Raw genomic sequence first — 20,765 nt, forward strand, 5'->3', positions numbered from 1 at the left:
AGTTGTTCAGGAAGGAGTACAATAATCATCACCACTTTAAGGCATTTATGCCCCCAGGTTGCTTCCCAGTTAAACAGTCGACATGTTGGTTTTTAAAAGTAGCCATTATAACCGTGCAATAACTATTCACAATGATTTTTGCGATTCACCGTGATTGCACACAGGGTAAAAGTTAAACATATTTTTATATTACGCAAAGGTACACTCATTTCAGTAGTATCACTTTTCTCAATCTACGTGTTAGGATAGAGTGACAACCTACTGTTACTAGTCCATGTTTCAGAAGTCAGTTGATTTCTATTGTTTTCAAGCTACTGTAGAAATGAAATGTACACTCAGCTATTAAGCTTCCGTTAAATTCAGTAAGTTAAACACTTACAGGGCATTTAGTATCTTCATAATGCTGTACAAGTACCCTAATACTAAGAGCAAAAAAACCATTCTTCCTTTCTGCCCTTAATTCACTAAATTACATACCATGCTGTAGAGGTACTCTAATACTAAGAGCAAGAAAAATGAGCCTCCCGCTCTCTCTCCATCTGGTCTTTAATTCACTAAATTATGTATTGAACTTGTATCCTAAAATGGTATTAATGCAAAATTAAAGTTGAGATCTTAATCTGACAAACAAAGTCAGGAAATTAAGTTTCATTCCTTCAGGAACCAAATTTGGCGTCTTGTACCTACATTTCACTACAGGACCTAGGCTGTGTCTTAGCAAGGATATATAAATAAATACAGTTGTCACACCAATGCATGGTCCTTTCTGGAATTATGTCTGGTTCTAGGGACTAGCTTATTCAAATACACTACCCACTGCTGCATATAATAAAAATAAAAGGACTTGAACTAATATATATGTACAGGGTGCAGTTAGCAAGCTTACCGTAGCAAGCTTTATAGTATAAAGACATATGCATATATTCCCGTTTCAATTTTCAGTGGAAGTCTTATCCAAGCGCACACAGTACAACTACCTTAAATTCAGGTTGAGATGCATGCAAATTATGCTGTCAACATTCATTCACAGAGCAATGACAACATTTTCTTCCCTCAAGCATAAGGAAGTGAGGGTTAAACCTAGATCTCCCTCAACCCTAGGAAACTTGACCACCAAGAACAGCAGGTAGCAGATGTAAAAAACTTTGAAAAACTAACACGAAGTCTTCTCAGGTGTACACTGAGTATTAGCATAGGCTATAAAATAACTCAGTACCAGAAGAGAACAGATCAGCCAAACCATTTGTAAGCATGAAGCAGCTGCTTTGTTCAGGATTATAAAAATCACAGGAAGTTAATTTATTCCCCATCCATCATGTCCCAAGCTTGGGAAAAAAAAAGTTAATCCAGGTGACAACTTATTTTGATTGTCAAGTACAAGCTGTTTTCAGCACTTTTTTTCCCCGCCTGTGTCCCAGCTCCATCCCCATTCAACCCAAATGCAAGAAGTACCCAAGGAAACTTTCAGCCAGCTTCCTCGACATTTCAAAAATCTTCCTGACAGGGATGGGGCTGTACTTGCATTCCTTTGGCTGCTCCACACCAGGGAGGTTCCAATCTCCTGCCTGCCTACTTCAGATTAAGAGGCGAATCACTTCCTCATTTGTACTAAGCAAGGCCAGCAAGAAATCCAGTACTAAACAGAAGCAGATTGTGACCAGCAGCCTTCTAACAGTACAGGAACATGTTGCTTCTGTCCTGCCAGGTAACTACACACAGGCTGAAAATATCTTATGATGGAATATATACATAGACTGTATTAAAACAACATCTAATCCAATGAACTCCACCCAATTCCAAGATTATAAGAAGTATATAAGAACAGATGAGCTTATATTTCAATATGCAGATAGAAATCGATGATGTGTAATTCCAGGACAATGCTCAGCATGTGTTAAACACCACATTCAAAAATATGGTCAAATTATTTATTCTCTCTGAAGGCCAGAACTGGCAAGTTGGTGATTTGTATAAGCTAAATGAGAGGTATACAAATTATTGTCTGAAAAATCGTTGAATTGTGAAAAATAAGATCTTATTTTCATTCAAAAAGCTGGAAGCACATTCCTTCCCACTTCTCAGAAAGGTTCCTTTCTAGGATAAGCTGTAACAGAAGAACTTTGGTCCCATAAAGGAATAAAAGAAAGATTAAAATATGTATGTGAAGGACTGGATGGTGATCTCCAGTAACATCACGAACAACACTGCAGTAGTTACAGTACCTTGGATAAGTTAATGGGAGAATGACACAATAGTACACTACACTCTACGAACACACTACAAGACAGTACATTTTAAAATACTTAAAGAAAATCATGCTCTCTTTCTCCACTATTGTAAAAGCAAGCCATTGAACAACCTTGTGACTACAGTATACACATATGGCACAGTATGTGAAGAAGTGAAGGGGAACATAGTATAATATTGGGAAAAAGAGCATTTCAGCTTAATTATCCAATTTATATTTGAATCACTGAACCACTATACTTTACCAAAAAAAGCAAACCCAAAGAATGACAGAATCACAGGGTTCTAAAATGGTAATAAAGTAGTACGCCAACGTGATAGCACCTTAAAAACTAAAACAGCAGCAACAAAAGCAACATTTTCTGAAGTTACAGTTATTGAGATCAGGATTAGAAATTAATAATACATTGCTGAGCACAATACTGAAAATAAAGAAAGAATGTTAATGTGGAGTCTCACATTACATGGCATGTAAGAGGGAACTGGACTGATTTCAACAGGGATAAAAATGGTTGCCATGGGAGGCGTAATTGTAAAGAGCCCAACAACCTCTCCCTAATCTGATTTTTTTCAGCATTACTGCTATAAGCAAAAATAGCATATGCAAAAGTTAGTGCTCATCTTAAATTTGTACTTCTGAAAAAGAAGTCACAAAATCTAATTTTTCATAGGGTTCAGAGATATCTTGGAGTTTATAAAGTCTATCTGACTTAAGGGCGCACAACTTATCAATGAAGGAACACATGTAAAACATCCCTTATTACCAAACCATGTCACATTCTTTCTATTCCATGGTACTTATTGGACTGCAGATTCCATAATCCTCCTCTGAGTCCCTTCTGCATTTAATTTAGTTCAGTCTTAAGTAGTTAAAGAAACTGTTTTCAGTGGCAACTAATAACTACTGACCTACAGTGACACTGCCCTACAATAGGCTTGTCAGGCCTGAAAAAGTTGCACCAAAGAAGCTGATTAGGACTTCAAGAGGTTTGTAGCAAGAATCAATGGCTGGTCTGTACTAATGCTGTGGTTCCAGCACAGAAATGATAAAAGTGGAACACCATTAGTTATGCCTCATTAAGCTCCACAACCCTCCTAAAAAGAAATTTGTTTAGCCTGTCCAAAAATCTAATGCAGTTTTAAGCTCTCTGTGTTGAATTTCATGGTATCTCAAAAGCTTCAATAAGATAAAGGCCAAAGAACCAAGAACGGTACCAAAGCATCAACGGTAAAGTTAATTTTGAAGTTTCTGATTTTTAATGGAAAGTGGTTTTATTCCTTTTTTTTCTACACAAAGCACTCATCCCTTTTAAATAAATCAATCATGGACCGTACATCACTAGTTAATTTAAACAGAAAATTAAAAGTCCAATTCAAAACAAATAAAACCACACAATATTACAAGCTGTGAGGAAGCTCCACACTGCCAATTTATAAAATTTAAATTGCCATACCTGTCATATCTCTGCGGTGGCTGCTGAAACAAAGGTGTAGGCCCTCGCCATGAATCTTGAGGCCTGAGATCTGTATAGTAAAACAAAAAATCTTGATCAGGAAGAAAATTAAGAAGGCTTGTTTTCAATGCTAGAAGAAGATGATACTTAAAAGCTGTGCTCAGGTTATCTTAGGTTTTGAAAGATTCATGAGAATAAAGAAAAAAACCCAAACTGGGCTTGCTGCCTACTATTATCATCAGATCAAATTCTATTGAATTAAATTGATGCAACTGTAGACTAATTGTGATGTGACACTGGCTTGATGCAGGTGAAAATACAGAATTCAGCACTTTGTATTAATGTCTAGGAGGAAGTTAAATTTCAGGAACAAGGTAGAAAAATTACAACTGCAGAGGCTAGTTTGTGGGTTAAGATTTTAAGCCCTAGAAAGATAAAATTTCTGGAATTTTTAAAACAAAAAACACCAATCACCCCCCTCCCCTTCCTTCCTCCCAAAGCAATGTGGCTGAAAATTTTTCAAAAGTTGTGGTAATGTTTAGAATTATTACATCTGTCAATAACAGAGCACATGCACAGTGTGTAACTTTGATGTGATTTCTTTCCTTTATTACTGAAAAAAAATATAGTTAACTCATTATCTACTGAGAAATGTATTAATTAGGCTGAACTATTTGATGTACAAACTTCAAAAGAACTTGGCATGATAAAGTCAGCAGGATGGGAAGAGTAAAATGAGATTTGAAGAATAATGTATTTTCAAGTTTATCTGGCTAGCAAAATACTATGATTTACTAGTGGTCACTCTGCATGCAAAGTTAACATACAGAAGAAAAAAACAGGTAAATATGGCTGAGGACACACAGCACTACAGCAGTAAGAAAGAGTAGTGAAACAGACCACCCACTTTTCAATTGTTTTCTCCTAGTCAAACTAACTCTGGGCAAAGAAGTAGTAGCAACAACATTGCTCTAACAAGACATGCAATTAAAGAGCTGCTGTTCTTCTAAATAAATTGACCAGTAAACAGGATGAAAGAAACATCTAATCAATAGCTCCATGGTCAGTTCACAACACTTAAATTGTGTATCAATCAAAAGCTTCAGTTTCAGTGACATCTTTGATTATCTTCAATGGTGTTTAAGTGTGACCTAATTTTAACAGCTGTTTCCAGAAGTTGTCTAATGGATATACTGTGATAGGACACCAAATACCCTGTTAAACTGTCAATATTCAAGGCTTCTCAAAAATGTGCTAGAATATTACATTTCCTTTTTTAACTCCACATAAAATAAGCCAAACACAGGCACAGGGAAATCTGAGCCTCTCTCCTCCTAACTCAGCTGGATTGCTTGCACATTTTAATGGTCTGACCTGAACAGAAACCTTTTATGGCAGCACTTGAGAGAACAGTGTATAGCACAGGCAGGTCCTATTGAAGATAACATAGCTTTGCCAGCGGAAATCCATTCTGATCTCCAATGGTTATGCTATTCCTGGTTGGGTTTCCTTTGATCAGAATGAATCATGTACACAGAAAAAATAAAAAATACGAAGGGGTTTGCAGTATGGATAAAATATCCATGGAAGCCTAGATTAGGATCCCATAAACTCATCAACTGCTAACTTGAAGATAATCCATTTTATAGGTGAGGACATTTTTTTCAGGCCCCACTGAGTAGGTGGGGAGTTTATGGCATCAGTTAAGGCACTGGTGATGGACTAATCTGCAGCACAGGTGCCACAAGTGGCATGAGTAGTTTCCACGTGTGCTGCATGGCAGATTGGAAAGGGAGCAGGCAGCACAACAGTAGATAGGGCAGGAAACAGAAAACAGAGCAGTAGCTCTGGCAGGAAGCACAGGGTAGAGAGCAGCAGATCAGCAGAGAGATCAGGGCAGGGGGCAGAAAGCAGAGCAGTAGATCAGTTAGAGAAAGGGGACTGGAGTGGCACTCTGGGAGGGCACAGCACCAAATTTGTGGCACACCGGCCAAAACGGCTGGCTCCCACTGAAATAGGAAAAGAAAAATATCAGGCTGAAAGTTCAAAGAGCATGGTATATTAGAACTGAAGAGGATACGGAAAGCAGATATGGTCCCATCATTTGAAGCATTTAAGTTAGGTTCGTAAAAAAGCATTCAAGTATGGATTGTAGTGAACAGTCTTCATTATACTGTCCATCCTAATTTTTCACAATTCATAGATGTAGATCTGTTCATTTTAAACTGAGCTGAAAATGAAATATTTAATCCTAAAATACAGAGCTAAACCAAAGCATATGATTCTTATTTCTCTTAGTTGAGGCTGTTCCCCAGGGGGTTCTCATCAGTGAAAAACACTGTCCTACTGCAAGAAGCAGTTATGTTTTGAAATCCTTAGGAACAGAGTACCGTTAGAATAACTAATCTACATTTTGAGGAAGTCCCTAAATCATTAGGGAACACAACTTTATTTTCAAAAGCATCTAAATCATTTGGATAGTCCTGACAATTTTCACTTTTTTAAGGCCTACAGAAAAAGACCTGTGTTTATGAATCATTTAGTCAGGCATAGCCAGCCTACCATAAATCACTCCATGCCATGTCTCAAAAAATATAGCCATCACAATCAAGCACAACAGTTCTATTCTATTTTGGTTACAAAGCTTAAGTATGACAGACATTAAAGGCAGAAGAACACAAGTTGGCTCAGATAAAACCTGTTTTTCTGCTGAACACTCAACTATGCAATCATTTTATGACTGAAGAACCAGATTTAAAAAAAAAAAGAACATTTACCACATGACCAGCTGAAGTATCAAGGAGTTCTGGTTGCATAAAAAGGTGCGATTAAACCAGAGGTTATATTAAACCTGCTCATTAGTGAAGTTGGGCTTGCACTGAATACAAAACTGAGGTAGTATTATTGATTTAAAAGCCCAAGAGGTACAACAGAATACTTTGTTTCAAATTATTTTTTGTGGAATACATAATTAAGAATATGACAAGCTCCAAGAAACCATGTTTACAAGGTATTTTTGATGTTAAACAGCTGGAGGCCCACAGGATAAGGAACTACACGTGAAACTATACCAACATGAAATTCATTTGTTTGTATTTTGAATTATCCTAAAACTTCCCTATTCAAAACTGAAGTCTGAAAACAGAAGGTAGTTGGCACTGCATTATAACATTTGGTTTCAGTATGTTTTAACAGTCCCTCAAGTTCTTAATTTTTATTTTTAACTCAAAATTAACAGGTAAAACAAATGGAAGAGACTGGGTACACAAGCACTTTCAAGGCAAAATGCAAAACCCATTTTGACACAGCTGTCCCATAGTCATCCCACAAGAACACAAGCAATGTACAAAAATTAAATGCAGTCTTTGATGATTATACGGAAGATGTCTCTTTGCGTGCACTCTTTATGTTAGATGCGACTCGGACACAATTGTAGTAGGTTTTTTAAGAACTCTGACAGAGGATTTTGGGTAATATTGATGACAAAGCCAAGTGTAACAGTAGAGAGTAACAGTGGGAGTTAACAGAAGAATGAAGAGGAAGACATTCAAACTGTCCCCTTCTTAGAATATGGAGAGCAGGGAGAAAATTTATACACTCCCACTCTTCAAGGAGATGGGGAAGTTACCTTTCTCTGAGCAGCTAGGAACTAGGCAAGGTCTCCAATTAGTCAGGAAGTTGTGTAGGTGTAATAAGTTCTCCTTCTCCTTCCCGGCAAGTTGAAGGCCTACATATAAGTCAGCTTTTATTTAAAAAAGTCTTTTGTACATAAAGACAAGTCCAAGGAGACATTCTCCAGTGAAAAACCAAAGGAGTTTGGTTACTACCAGATACAACGAGCATCTATCATATAGACCCTGAACAGTAGAAGTTTGGCATATTGAAAATTCTCATTTTTCCACTGGAGATGGTGACAAAGAAACCCCTCCCTCCATCTAGCTCTAATCAAGTCTTTGTACGGCCTTGAGGAATGCATGCAGTTTAAGCATTCATAAGCATAAGTGTTTCAAATAACTTATTACCATATGGCTCTGATAGATGATCAATCTAAGGGAAAAAGCCTGAAACAGTGAATTGCTCTCCAAAAAGGTACAAATAGGAGAGGAAACACGACAGTTATTATTTTCTTTGGTCTGTAAAATTTAGGCATTTCCTAGCACTATAAGACCATATAAACTGCCTTTTCTACAGCTCCTCAAGTGACAATTTATCTAATCAGTGTGGCAATCAAAGACAAGATTTCATGTTTACTGATTGCACTAATCAAAATCACTTTTCCAATGCAGCTAATTGACAAGTTTACTGACTGGAATGGAAGTCATAAATCAGATACTCTGGATTGCAGAAACCAAATGTGTCATTCACGCAGAGTGCTACCAAACTGCACTTGACTCCTCCAAGTTATCAGCACACAGACAATTATTCATCAACTGAAAATTGGCACATCAAAGTCAAATCAGAGAACAACAGTAAGAAACACCCAGAACAGGCTCTTGAAAAGGAGGTAGCAGTTTGAGTGACCGCAATGCCCTTCTAGAGTCCAATTTCACTTCATTATATGAATATAGGGCTGTGTATATGTGCACGTATATACATCACTACACATCCACAACTGTATTATACATATGAAGGCTGAATACAAAGTTGTAAAATAAAAATCTTGATCAATCTATTCCACAAAATGTCTAAGCCTTAACTGCTTAACTACTCAAAAATTGAAAGTAAGTTTGCATTTTCAGGACACTTAGCAATTGAACTGCTAAGGTCACATGCAACTATTTTCATGTTTCAAGGGCAATTGTCTCATATCATCTGTGTTCTCTCTTGTACACAAGAGGAGCTTCTTGAATGTGGTCCTGTATAAGTTACAAGATGCCCCATTTAAAACCATTTCCTTTCCCTCCTTTGTATGTGGCTGTCTAAAACTTCCTAGCTGAAGATACTGTTAGAGTCAGAAGAAGTCTTTAAAAACCCTATCTTGTCATCTGACCCCAGCAGTCTTTCCTGCCCAAGGGCAGGGGGGCTGGACTTGATGATCTATAATGTCCTTTCCAGCCCCTAAAAACTATGAAACTATGAACAGATGATTTTATTGTTATAGCTTATTTGAGACACCAGGTGAAGAACCTCTCAATTTGTGAGAGGCATCTATCTGCTGTTCCCTGATAGGTCACAGAAAGACAATGCTAACTGAACTGTTAGGCTGAGTGATAACAAGAAAATCCTGTCTGGCCTAAACCGGGTCTAGGATCAAAAGGAGGACTGAGGGTTTAAAGACATCTTTCAAACTTGAAGAGATCTCACTCACATGCAGACAAATAGGAATCAAGATACCCATTGCCATTAATTTTAGTTATAGCAGGACCACATGAATTAAGTATTGAATAGACAGCCCCAAGCTTTTCTGGAGGTCTATTTAGCAGCAGATAAACCTTGCTACTTTGCATAGAACCCTTGGAAGCCATGCTCATTCCAAATGTTACTTTATTAACTTAAGCAAAAACAAGCTTTTCTTGGTTTAATTTTACTCTCCATACATCTTAGGCAAGGTTGGTATATCCCTCATTAACCAAAGGGGTCTTGAAGTCTTCAGTAATTTGCTACCCTTGTCAGGTAGTTCATAAATCATTCAAGTGCAGTAGAAAGATCTGAGAAGGACTTCTAAGGCTTAAGTTAATGACATCACCTTGAAGCCCTTCATATCATCAGATGAGGAGGAGAGAAACACAAGATGGGAACCATGTAATGAAGAATAAGAAAGAAGTTTTCTATTAACATGGAGAATATCAGCAATAGGCTGTCTCAAATCTATGAATACTTTGGAAATGCAGAGCGTGAGGACTCAGCAACATTTTTACCCTCCCTCACTTTTTGAAAGATTCCTTTATTTAAAGTTAACAACTGCCACTGCATGCCACAAGGGAGATTAACAGAGCTAAGGTATCGGCTTAACATTCCCTTTCCCCACATGGTTAGTAAACTGCAGGGAAGCAGAAACCAATCATTGTCCAAGAGAAGATACTGGGAAACCAGAAATCAAGAAGGACATCCTGAGGAAAGGAGCAGCCAGCAATCTGCTCAAGACCATCTGCAAGGCCACACCTGCAGAACACACTAAGGCTGCACCATTACTTTTGGAATCAGATGTCCTGCTCAAAACATGGGAACGATGCTTTCTTGGTAAGTGTTGCACTTGCCAGCTACCCAAATCCAAGGGCACAATAAACCTTCCTCTATTGTTACTGAAACTTTGAAGTGGTAGAATGGGACTGTATGAGGGAAAATATAGAGGAAAGTTTCAGGATGACTCCTGAGAAAAAGAGATGAACTGAGATTTAACATCAGTGGATTCAAACATCCACATTTTGAAGTGATGACATACTGGCAGATGGAGTATTTCCTACACAGACAGGTTCTCAGATGTTACAAGGATGCGAGCTACTCAAGTAAAAACAGAGTGATCACCGCAAAAAGCTCAGAAAAGGCTGAGGTGACTATTTTGAAAGACTTGCTTCAGAGTACTTACACTTTCTTTAGAGACCTGGAACATGTAGCATTCTTAATGGACTAATTAATCCAAGCTTTTTTTTTTTTTCCTTTTCTTATTGGAGGAATACAAATATATGAAGTTTAAGTTTCATCTAGATCATAGGTATAGGACAACCATGCATTCCCATTCTTCTCATCTCATTCTTGCTGTCTGTGTTTCATCTCTATTCCTGCAAGCATTTAACTTGTCCCAAGTAGTTAGTCCTAGCCTCTCCACATCCCACATGCAACCAGCTTAGTCGCTCAACCCAATGCAAAAAGGTACCATCAGGTCAAGTGCATTGGGTTGAATGACTAAACTGGTTTATTGATTAGTTACAGGTGGAGCCATGTTAAACTTAGTGTTTCAGTGTTTCAGTGTAAGTTGGGATGTGAACAGCATAATAAGCTTGGTATCTATTCCAAATGAAACTTACCGTTTTGTCCCAAGTAGGGAATTCTGCCCTCTTTATTAAATCTCACCAAAGAGCAAATGTTAGGTAACACACCATGCAACATTTGCAACAGAAGCCAGCCACTCCTGATTAACGGAGGGAATGTCTTCCTTTTTCATACTACACTGGTAGAAACTATTTTTCTATTTTGCCTCCTACAACTTAAAGAAAAAAAGTCACCAACTGATTTTCTTCAGCAGAGATTCAGAGACTGAATCCTGAAACAGGTCCAGTTACAGTGTTACGTATTTCCAGTATCAAAAAAGGACCCCTGTGAGGGGGTGGGGAGCAGGAGGAAGGGAGGAGAGGTGGAAGGGGCATACGATTGTGGGGGGCAGTGATATGCTCATGCCCTGCCTCTGCCCCCACAGCTCCCCCGTCACTCCTAGCCTACAGCTCCCTGCCCCCCCCCCAGCCCTGCTGGTGCCCCACACTCTGGACCTGAAGACCCTGCCACCCCCAGCCCTCTAGCCCCCCCAGCCCTGCTGCCCAAGCAGCTTCTGCATGTGTGCACATGCACACACATATGCGCAGTCTCTTTACCTGGAAGCGGCTCATGGGCCCCCCAACAGCCAATCACCTTGCTTGCTGCACCTAGCCACAAGCAGCCAGCCTGGGAAAGCAGAGGCAGAGCAAAAACCTGGACATTTGCTTCCATTTAGAATCACAGAAGTAGGGTCGGAAGGGATCCTGTAGATCTTCAAGTCTGCCCACCCGCTGAGGCAGGAGAAAAACTGGGCTCAAATGACTCCAGCCAAGTAGGCATCAAGCCTCTTAAAGACCCCCAGGGTAGGAGCCAGCACCATTTCCCTTGGAAGTCAGTTCCAGATCCTAGCCGCTCTAACTGAGAAGTAGTTTTTACGGATGTCTAATCTAAACCTACCCTCCAATACCTTGCGGCCGTTATTCCTTGTTATGCCGGGGGCGCTAGGGGAAACAAGGTCTCTCCCAAACCCTTCTGGTCCCCCTAGTGAGTGTATAGACAGCACCAAGTCCCCCCTCAGCCTTCTCTTGTGAAGGCTAAACAGGTTCAGGTCCCGCAGTTTCTCACTGTAGGGTCTGCCCTGTTGTCCCTGGATCATCCACGTGGCCCTCCTCTGGACCCTCTCAATGTTGTCCACATCCCTCCTGAAGTGGGGCGCACAGAACTGAACACAGTACTCCAGCTGTGGCCTGACCAGGTGTCACATATAGAGGGGGAAGATCACCTCCTTGGCCCTACCTGAGGTGCACCTATGGATACATGACAAGGTCCGGTTAGCCCTGCCAACCATGACCTCGCATTGTCGGCCCATGTTCATCTTGGAGTCAATAATGACTCCAAGATCCCTTTCTGCCTCCGTGCTCTCAAGAAGGGAATTTTCCATCTTATAAGTGTGCTGCTGGTTACTACTGCTGAAGTGCAGCACCCTGCACTTGTCAGTATTGAAACACATCCTGTTTTTGTTAGCCCACCCCTGCAACCTATCCAGGTCTTGGTGCAGTCTTTCCCTCCCTACTAGCGTGCTCACCTCACCACAAATTTTGATACCATCAGCAAATTTAAACAGGTTGCTTTTTACCCCATCTTCCAAATCGCTGATAAATAAGTTGAACAGCGTGGGCCCAAGGACCGAGCCCTGGGGTAATTCGTAACAGAAGTTTGGCAAAAAAATCCCAACTCATAACTTGTACACTAAATAATCCTTTAAACTTTACCAAAATATATAACATGGATTTGTAACAACCAAAAGACAACAGATCAAATTAAACCCATCAAACTTGACAATGAGAGAAAATTAGAAAAAAAACCCCAAACTTACTTGACAACAATTTAGGAATCTGTGGTTGTCCAGAAAAGAGAGGTCTGTATGGGTTTCCCTGATAAGCTCCGAGAGGGGCTGCATTGCTGTACATTCCACTTCCTGGCTGCCCTCTTTCCCTTGACATTGCATGGCTGTTATACATAAGAAATGGAAGATAGAAATAATGTGATCTTTTTCTGAATGTCATCTTAGTAGAACAGCTGCTACCCAGTCCATCAAACACCAGTGTCCTCTCTGGTATATCAGTGAAGATGTTCATGAACAATGCAGTTATTCACTTCCAACAAGGGTCCCATACAATCGCAAACAAAGAGTAGAAACAGACATCGCCTGATGTTGCATTTGTGCCGCTATAAAACTGTTCATGGTGGCACAAGTGGCAAGCAAATATACATTCCTACCCTTTGTGAGGTAGTGTTACATAGTGCTACTTTGTTGTGGCAGATATCTATTTGCTCTGTGGTGGGAACCGCCCCAGGAAAAGTGCTTCAGGAACCTGATCCTGCACAGTGAAGAGTTCCCATGCAGGACTGGGCCTCTCAAGCCCTGAGACCACCTGCCCACCTTTTCCTGCTTATGGAGACACAACCCCAGAGGATCTCAGAGTGCCTCTCTGTAAGCAGGGAAAGTTGGGATTCTCCACTTAGAGCCCCACCCTAGGGGACCTCCAACGGCAGGTCTCCATAAGCAGGGAAAACTTGTGTAGGTCCTGGTGCAGAGGCACAGGACCCAGGGACCCCTGGCACTCTGTGGTTTCATGTCAGGATGCATGCAGCCTACTCCTCCATGCTGAAAGCTGCCCTTCATTGGAGCGGCACAGGTCAATGAGGGGCCCAGCAAGAAGGCATAGGGCAACATGGGACCTGGGGAATTCCTTTAAAATCCTTTAAAAATATTTTCTATATTCCTGCATGGATAGTCATCCCCACAGTGGCTTGTTGGCTGTACTCTCTTAAGGAGGGGAAAAAAAAGATAAATGGCTACCTGCACATCTAGGTTTATAACTAATATTTCCAGTGTGTAAGCTCAACTCATTCTCTTTTCTCGTAGCAAAACTATGCCAGAGCCCTTAATAATCAGAAAAATCATCCGGAATTTGAGCTGCAGTTACATGTAATGAACTAATTTTATCTTTGTTCAAGGTACTAACATAAATCAAATGGATTTCTACAGCATAGCACAGCACATGAGCTTTGAACAGGAGTAATCTACGAAAACCTTATTAAAACACAGAAGACTTTCCAGTTCTAGTAACACAATCTTAAGTACCACTTCTAATATTCTCAATATAATCTCCCATACTTCAAAGAAGTACCCAAGAAAAAAGTTTAAAAAGCACAAAAGGAAAGCCAATTAGAAATACTTAGCAGACAAATATCAAACAGCAGAATGTAAGATACTACTGTAAAATTCAAGTATTTAAGAACATTCTGAAAACATACCAAATTTAAATATATAATTGCCTAAGTTTCTAACATACAAATGCCAAACTTCTAATCACAAATGGCTATTTTTCATTACTGTTAGAAACAGGGAAGATAAAGTCTCTCAGCAAACCATTTAAGAGTGCTATTTTTAATGCTACTTACCCTAACGTTCTGAATGCTGACTGGTCCAAGTGAACGGGCTGCCTGTCTCTATTAAAACCAAGCTGTGGTCTCCATGGCCTCCCATTGTTGTTGGTTTTTTCCCAGTCACCAGGCTTCAGAACCGCGGGAGGTTTTCTGTGTGTTACAAATGACACCCTAAATAATATGAACCCAAACAAATTACTGAACAATGAAAAAAAAAGAGCTGATAGCTGTTACTTACTTTGCCCCAGGTAACACCACAGCCTTGAAAACAAAGTCTTCGTTAAACTGCGGATCTTTGAAATTGATACTACAAGAAAGTTCACATACAGTTATGTTAGATAAATATTTAATCTCACAAGTCAGTTGCAATTCCAACTACCATAGCTAACTACTTCTCTCAAGCATCACAACGAAAGAATTATGTTGCTGTTATCAGAAGTGACGCACATCACAAAAACGGAATAGTCTTTCCAAAGTCTAACTATAGCGCAGACAGATATAACAAGTGTATCGCTATCAAAGGACACAGATACAAACTGTTATTATGCAATCACATCTTCATGATTCTGTAACAATACAAGATAAACAAACCCACTCCACCCATAATCCTGCTTCATCTAGGGTCAGTTAGGTTGATTTAGCTTACTTTTATCATTGCAAGTTCATGGACATAAGACTTAGCTTAACAGCTGTTCCATGCTTCCAAACAGGAGATCCCCCTCTACTTTTAAAACAGCTACAATGTTTGTCTATACAGGCAGTGGATAAAATTTCTATTTAACCACCCAGTCCATAACTTGAACTGAACAGACATAGCTGCATTTCTTACTAGCACTTTTTATTGAAGGAGCTGTGCAGTTCTACTACGCCAGACAGCCCCCTGCACAAAGTCAACCTATCTTCCTGCATCAGGAACCGATCCAGAAGCATGTATATTCTCTAGGTCAGTTGCTGTTTTCAGCCTTTTTTCATTTGCAGACCCCTGAAAAATTTAAAATGGAGGGACAGACCCCTTTGGAAATTTTAAATGAAGGTGGGGATGCTTTTGAAATATAAGTGTGGGTATTCACATACTTTTAATTGATCATAGTCATCTTTCACGGACCCCTTAGATACGGTCTGCAGACTCTTAGGGGTTTGCAGACCACAGGCTGAAAACCACTGCTCTAGGTAGTAATTAGTGCCATGTGAGGTCAGGAAGGGCATATTAACTCTTACATACGTTGTGAACAAATTCCCAAGACAAAGTATTAAATAGGATTATTCATTTGGGATCATATTTAAGGCAGATCTCCAAAATGGTCATGCCCAAAAGCACATCCACAGACACCTAGAGGTCATAACGGTTTGGCTGGCAAGCATAACTGTGGGCTCTTTGGGGCAGGGACTTTGTTCTGTGTTGGTTCAATGCTTAGAAAATTGGAAGTCTGGTCCCTGACTTGGTGCCACAGTAACAAAGACAAAACTCAAAAAAATAAAAGGCATATTACCTTGCATTAAAAGACAAGCAGCAGCCAGAGCCTATATATTCCTAGTGTTTTCAAGCCCTTCAAAAAGAGATCATAAGAAAGTAGAGCTGGAAAGGACCCCACAGTCCAACCCCCTGCTCAAGGTAGGATCATCCCTGACTAAACCATGGCTATTTCATGGCTCCCACGTGGCACGGAAAAAGAGTATCCATAACCTTGAGAGAAATAAAGAAAATGCAGAGGTAGAGAGACCATGCATCCCAATTACTTCAATTTCAACCATACCAGTAGTGCTTAAGCTCTGGCCTACAGGCCAACCATACCATTTAGTCCCTTGGTCTTTTTATGGGTCCAGAAATTTAGCAGAGACCCATGGGAAGCCCTGCAGGCTGGATGATGCAGCCATGTGCATTAGACCATGCTGGTATGTGACTGAATCTGGCTGCATATGGGATTGTACCCATGGACCAACCCCAAATACAAATCTTGCACCACACATTTGGGCCATGGGGCTGGATAGGTTGAGCACCACTGAACTATGCCAAACTTTTTTTTTCAACTAAGAAAACAAATCAGACTGAAAAACAAATGGAAGAAGCTGGAGGGATTATGGTTTATTTCTCCAATGACTAGGAAGAATGGTTGGTACCAGAGTTCTCATTTAGCGCTAAGACCCAAGGCTCTCTCTCTCAAGGCCACAGCAAAAAAGGAGATGGTGTTTCAATAGAAAAAGGTGATTCTACTACAATAGCTGGTATGGGGGAGATGCAAGGCAGGTATGCCATCTGAAGCTGCTTCCAACTTGTCATTGAAAAAGTGACTTAATTCCCATTTCACAGCATTTTTTAAAATAATATTGTAACAAGCAACGTTCTTAGTATTTCAGGCTTGAACTGCTCATAAATAGACAAAACTAACTGAACTTAATTTCGAACAGGGCATAAAGAGCAGACAGACCACAACAGTGATTTTTACTGTCTCAAGTATTTTACACATCTTCAGAAGTGAAAGGTTATGGGTACAAGCGTTAGACACCCACCATTATAATGTACCAACTTAAAGAAAATGAGAATGACACACAACACACTGGATATAAAAATCAATTTACTGTCAAGTGCATGAGTAATTCAATTCTTCTGTGACCAAAGATTTATCCTTGGAAATTTTACATTGTTCTTCATTCATCATGAAGTACGCTATTATCCTCCCAGAACACTGCATGTAGGAAAGTCAACATTTACTCCTACATAAGCTAAAATAAAACAGTGGACCAAATTAAAAAGAATCACCACTAACACAGGTAAACATTTTGACTGGGGCATTTTTTTCCCCCCTGAAAACTAATCTTCTCAGAGAAAATATCTGTCAACCCATACCAAGTCCTGGGCAGGCCCTGCCCACACACAAATACTGTAACCATATTTATTCATGCCAGGTCTTTAAAAAGGCCAACAGACTCTAGCCACTTCAGAGAAGTTTTCAAGGTGGCAGCGAGAGGTGTTCAAAAGTAAAAACAAAGTTTCAAAATATTACCACAGAAGAATTCTCTATGGAAAAGTTGCACTTTATAGATGGAAAATGGTCCCAGTGTCAAGGAAGAGCCCATCTATGGGTCTACTACTGGGTCACAGCATGCCAAAAAGGGATGGAAGTCTATGAAGAGAAGAAAGATTCCCTTTTATCACCACATGAAGGAGTTAAGACAGAAGTAAGAAAGAGAATTAACTCCCAGCAATGATCAATAGATACTTTTTTTTTTTTTTTTTTTTTAAAGGGAAAAGAACTTGCAGGATTCAATGACCAGAAGTCTGTCATAGTTTAACAGCCCTTTAAAAATGTGTTAGGGAAGTCTTGGGTCCCAGCAATTCTGCAAAGAACCTAATTACAGGACAAAGAGACTTGGAAGCAATAAGGAAGAAACTAGGAAGCAGTGCCTGACTGCCATCTTCTAGTAGGACCCAAACCTGGTATTCCCAAAGCAGGCTGGATGGGAGCTTCCTTCAGTGCTTTTAGACTGCTGGAAACTGAAGTGTGACCTGGATTGCTTCAAAAGGTAACAAATACAGAATCAAGGAGCCAGAAGACCTGGGGAAACTCTTTGCCAAGATCAGGAAGTGAATTCTGTCTTTTTGTACACTGGTTTCTCAGAGGTGTATGCATATACAGTGAGGGGAGGGTAGTGTACGCATGTGTCCCGAGGAAGAATGTCCTGCATTCAAACCCCGTCCAATTCATCCCAACTACGCAGCTGATCCAATAAAAGATATCATGAAATTGTTGCCTGCCTTAAGGAGTCTAGTGCCAAAGTTGCTTTTTATTTTAAAATAAGATTCGGTGAAAAGCTTCAAAAAAAGCAGAGCAGTGAGGAAGTAGCTATACCACAGTTACAGGCTCTGCACTGTTAAGTGTGTTGCCAGAAGGTCAAGGGAAGTAATTATTCCCCTCTATTCACCACTGGTGAGGCCACATCTGGAGTACTGCATTCAGTTTTGGGCCCCACACTACAAAAAGGATGTGGACCAATTGGAGAGCATATCCCAGCGGGTGACAAAAAAGGTGAGGGGGCTGCGGGATATTACTTATGAGAAAAGACTGCGGGAACTCGGCTTATTTAGTCTAGAAGAGAAGAGGCTGAGAAGAGACTTAATAGTAGGGCTGTGTGAAGCTTCCATCGCTGATTTAATTCAGCGGAGACTCAGCCTGATTCAGTGGCTGAATCTCCAAATCCGAATAAAATCAGGAGACCCTTTAATCTCTCTGAATCAAATTGGAACTCTCCAGATCTATTCGGAGAGATTTGGGAAGATTTGATGATTCAGACAGAGAGACCACTTTAAATGTTTTTTCTACATACCTCAAGGTACCAGGTGGCTTGTGAACGCTGCAATGCTGGAGCAGCTGGAGCATCCCATGGGAGCACAGGGGGATCCCCAGAGTGCTTGACAGCAGACCCAGAAGTGAACAAGAAGCACTTCCCTGCCAGACTACACCCATGCTAAAGGGTAATTCTGAAAGCCAGGAACACCAATCAAGTGACTGGTGCTCCCAAGGCTGGAAACCCAATCAGCTGACTGGCACTTCCAACCCCAGAAACATACTGGTCACACATTCAATTTAAGGCACGATGGGAACCAGCTATAAAATTATTACACATATTTTGTGTAATGCTTTTATGGCTGATTCCCTGTTTTAACACATCATTAACTGCATGAACATGTAGCCACGTTACTATGGAAGATGAGATTAACTAGTTAATCACATCTTAAGTGTAGTGCCTGCCAAGGGCCTTGGCTACAGCCAACACCAAATGTTGGAAAAAAGGTGGAAGAAAAAAACCTTCAAACCCTGCTGATGGCTATAGCAATGAAGGGGAAAAAGTTCCTTCCTGACCCTTTGTAGCAATCAGCAAAGCCTAGAAACATGGAATAACCATACAGCCTGTATTCTGCTCTGAACCTAGGGACAGCAAACATAACTCCCCATGTAACACCTCTTTTGGGAGACCCAGAACTCCTTTTTCTGCATTCCCCTGCATAAAAATTATCCCAACTCCTTTAATCTTGTTGCATAACTAAGCCAGCTGTGGAGCTCTTTTTTGTTCTTTCTGCTGAGTGTGGTCCTCTCCAATATCCACCTACTTTAGGCTGCAGAGTTCTCCTTGTGACCTCCCAGCAGCATGCGAGCACAAGCAATGAGAAAGGGAGCCAGGGGAGGGAAGAGGGGAGACAACTCCTGGACTTCTAACTGTTGTCTTTCAACAGCACTCCAAGCACAGCTACTCTAAGATCAGCCCTGGACAATGCATATCCAACCTCTTAAAAAACCTTCAGCGAGGGAGATTCTATACCTTTCTCCAAGCAGTCTATTTTACTGTTTCTAACAGAGATGTTTTTTCCTGATATTCAATCCAAACCTACTTTGCTACAACTTCAAACTACTAGTAAATATGTCCTGCTCTCTTCAGAAAGAGAGAAAATAAAAAAGTGTCCTCCCTCTTTTTTTATGGCAGCCCTGCAGTATTTGAAGACTTATTACATCCCTCTTAAATGCATTTTCCGCAAGCTGAATCTGCCTATTTATTTCAGCTTCCTCTCATATACCTTGCCTTCCAAGCTACTAAATCATTTTTGTTCCCTGCTTCTGGACCTTCGCAACATCCCTTTTAGAATATGGAGTTCTCAAATATCAACATTAAGAAAATTATAAGAAAATATTCAGCACAGACTAACTTAGGCTTTTAAAATAAAATTAATATATGTTTTAACCATGACAAAATTGTTGTCATCTTCATGTCAGTTAGCTGGATCCTGCTGCGTTCTGATTATGACATTCTGTATTTTAGTGAAGGTTTAGTAAATAGCAAATATTTCTTTGTAAGCATATGACAGAGACTTAATTTTAAGTACAAGCTTAGCTTCCAAAGCAAGTTTTTGAAAGAAAGAAGAATTCCATGACAAATTCAACACCTGAGAACCCTCAATCACATTAGGCCTTGATAGACTCATTTCAACAAGCAAAATATGCAACAAGTACATTTTACACAACATTAGTTTACCTGATTGCAGAATTCTGTGTCAGGTCACGCAAGGTTGGAACAGGAGACTGCACTGCTCTAAAAAAACAAGGTACAGAGAGAGAGAAATAAACAACTTTGTCTAAAGGTTGCACTCTAATTCTGTATTATTGCAACAGTCTCAAAGTACAGGGGATGAAAATAATTCATATCACTCAAGCAGTCCACAATCCATAAAGCTACATTTTAAAAATGTGCTTCTTTGCAATTTAAAAGAATGACAAGTGTTCTGTTTTTATGTTTTGGGTTTTTTAAAACATGTTAACAGCTGTTTAGCTGTTTCCAAATGGCATAAAAGTTCCTTTTCTAACGCATAGCATGCTATTTTATCATTCTTTTTCCTTAATAACCTTGATAAACTGCGCCCCTTTTATCCAAGAAGTGAATAACAGTTGACACCAAAATAAACTGCCATTGTTAGTAATCAGGATTTACTTTCCTTGCTCCTGCCCATAAACAATTTCAAAATATCACATAGCTTAAGTTGACCCAGAAAGCCATGCCATTAGGCAATGCTGTGGATTCAACTACAAGGCACAACAATACATTAGCTATGTTTTAATTTTTTGTGACCAAATTAAAATGTTTTTTGTAAGCAAAGCCATGACTTATTTTGAAGGTAGCAACACACTCCTGCCTAACACCTGATCAGAGATGTGG

General features: G+C 39.9%; 1 protein-coding gene across 1 annotated transcript in view; it reads right to left on the reverse strand.

The window, feature by feature from the left end:
* The window catches only part of XRN2 (5'-3' exoribonuclease 2), a 100,903-nt gene that overhangs the window by 9,995 nt on the left and 70,143 nt on the right, over positions 1 to 20,765 (reverse strand). Inside the window, exons 24-28 of the mRNA XM_090051922.1 lie at positions 20,088 to 20,144; positions 14,302 to 14,370; positions 14,079 to 14,213; positions 12,487 to 12,620; positions 3,702 to 3,771 (exon numbers count right to left, since the gene is read on the reverse strand). Of these exons, the coding sequence (XP_089908048.1) occupies positions 3,702 to 3,771; positions 12,487 to 12,620; positions 14,079 to 14,213; positions 14,302 to 14,370; positions 20,088 to 20,144 (465 nt within the window). The remainder of the gene's footprint in view (positions 1 to 3,701; positions 3,772 to 12,486; positions 12,621 to 14,078; positions 14,214 to 14,301; positions 14,371 to 20,087; positions 20,145 to 20,765) is intronic.

The sequence above is a fragment of the Crocodylus siamensis genome, chromosome 1 (genome assembly GCF_052110815.1).
Source record: "Crocodylus siamensis isolate JL-2025a chromosome 1, ASM5211081v1, whole genome shotgun sequence".
NCBI lineage: Eukaryota > Metazoa > Chordata > Crocodylia > Crocodylidae > Crocodylus > Crocodylus siamensis.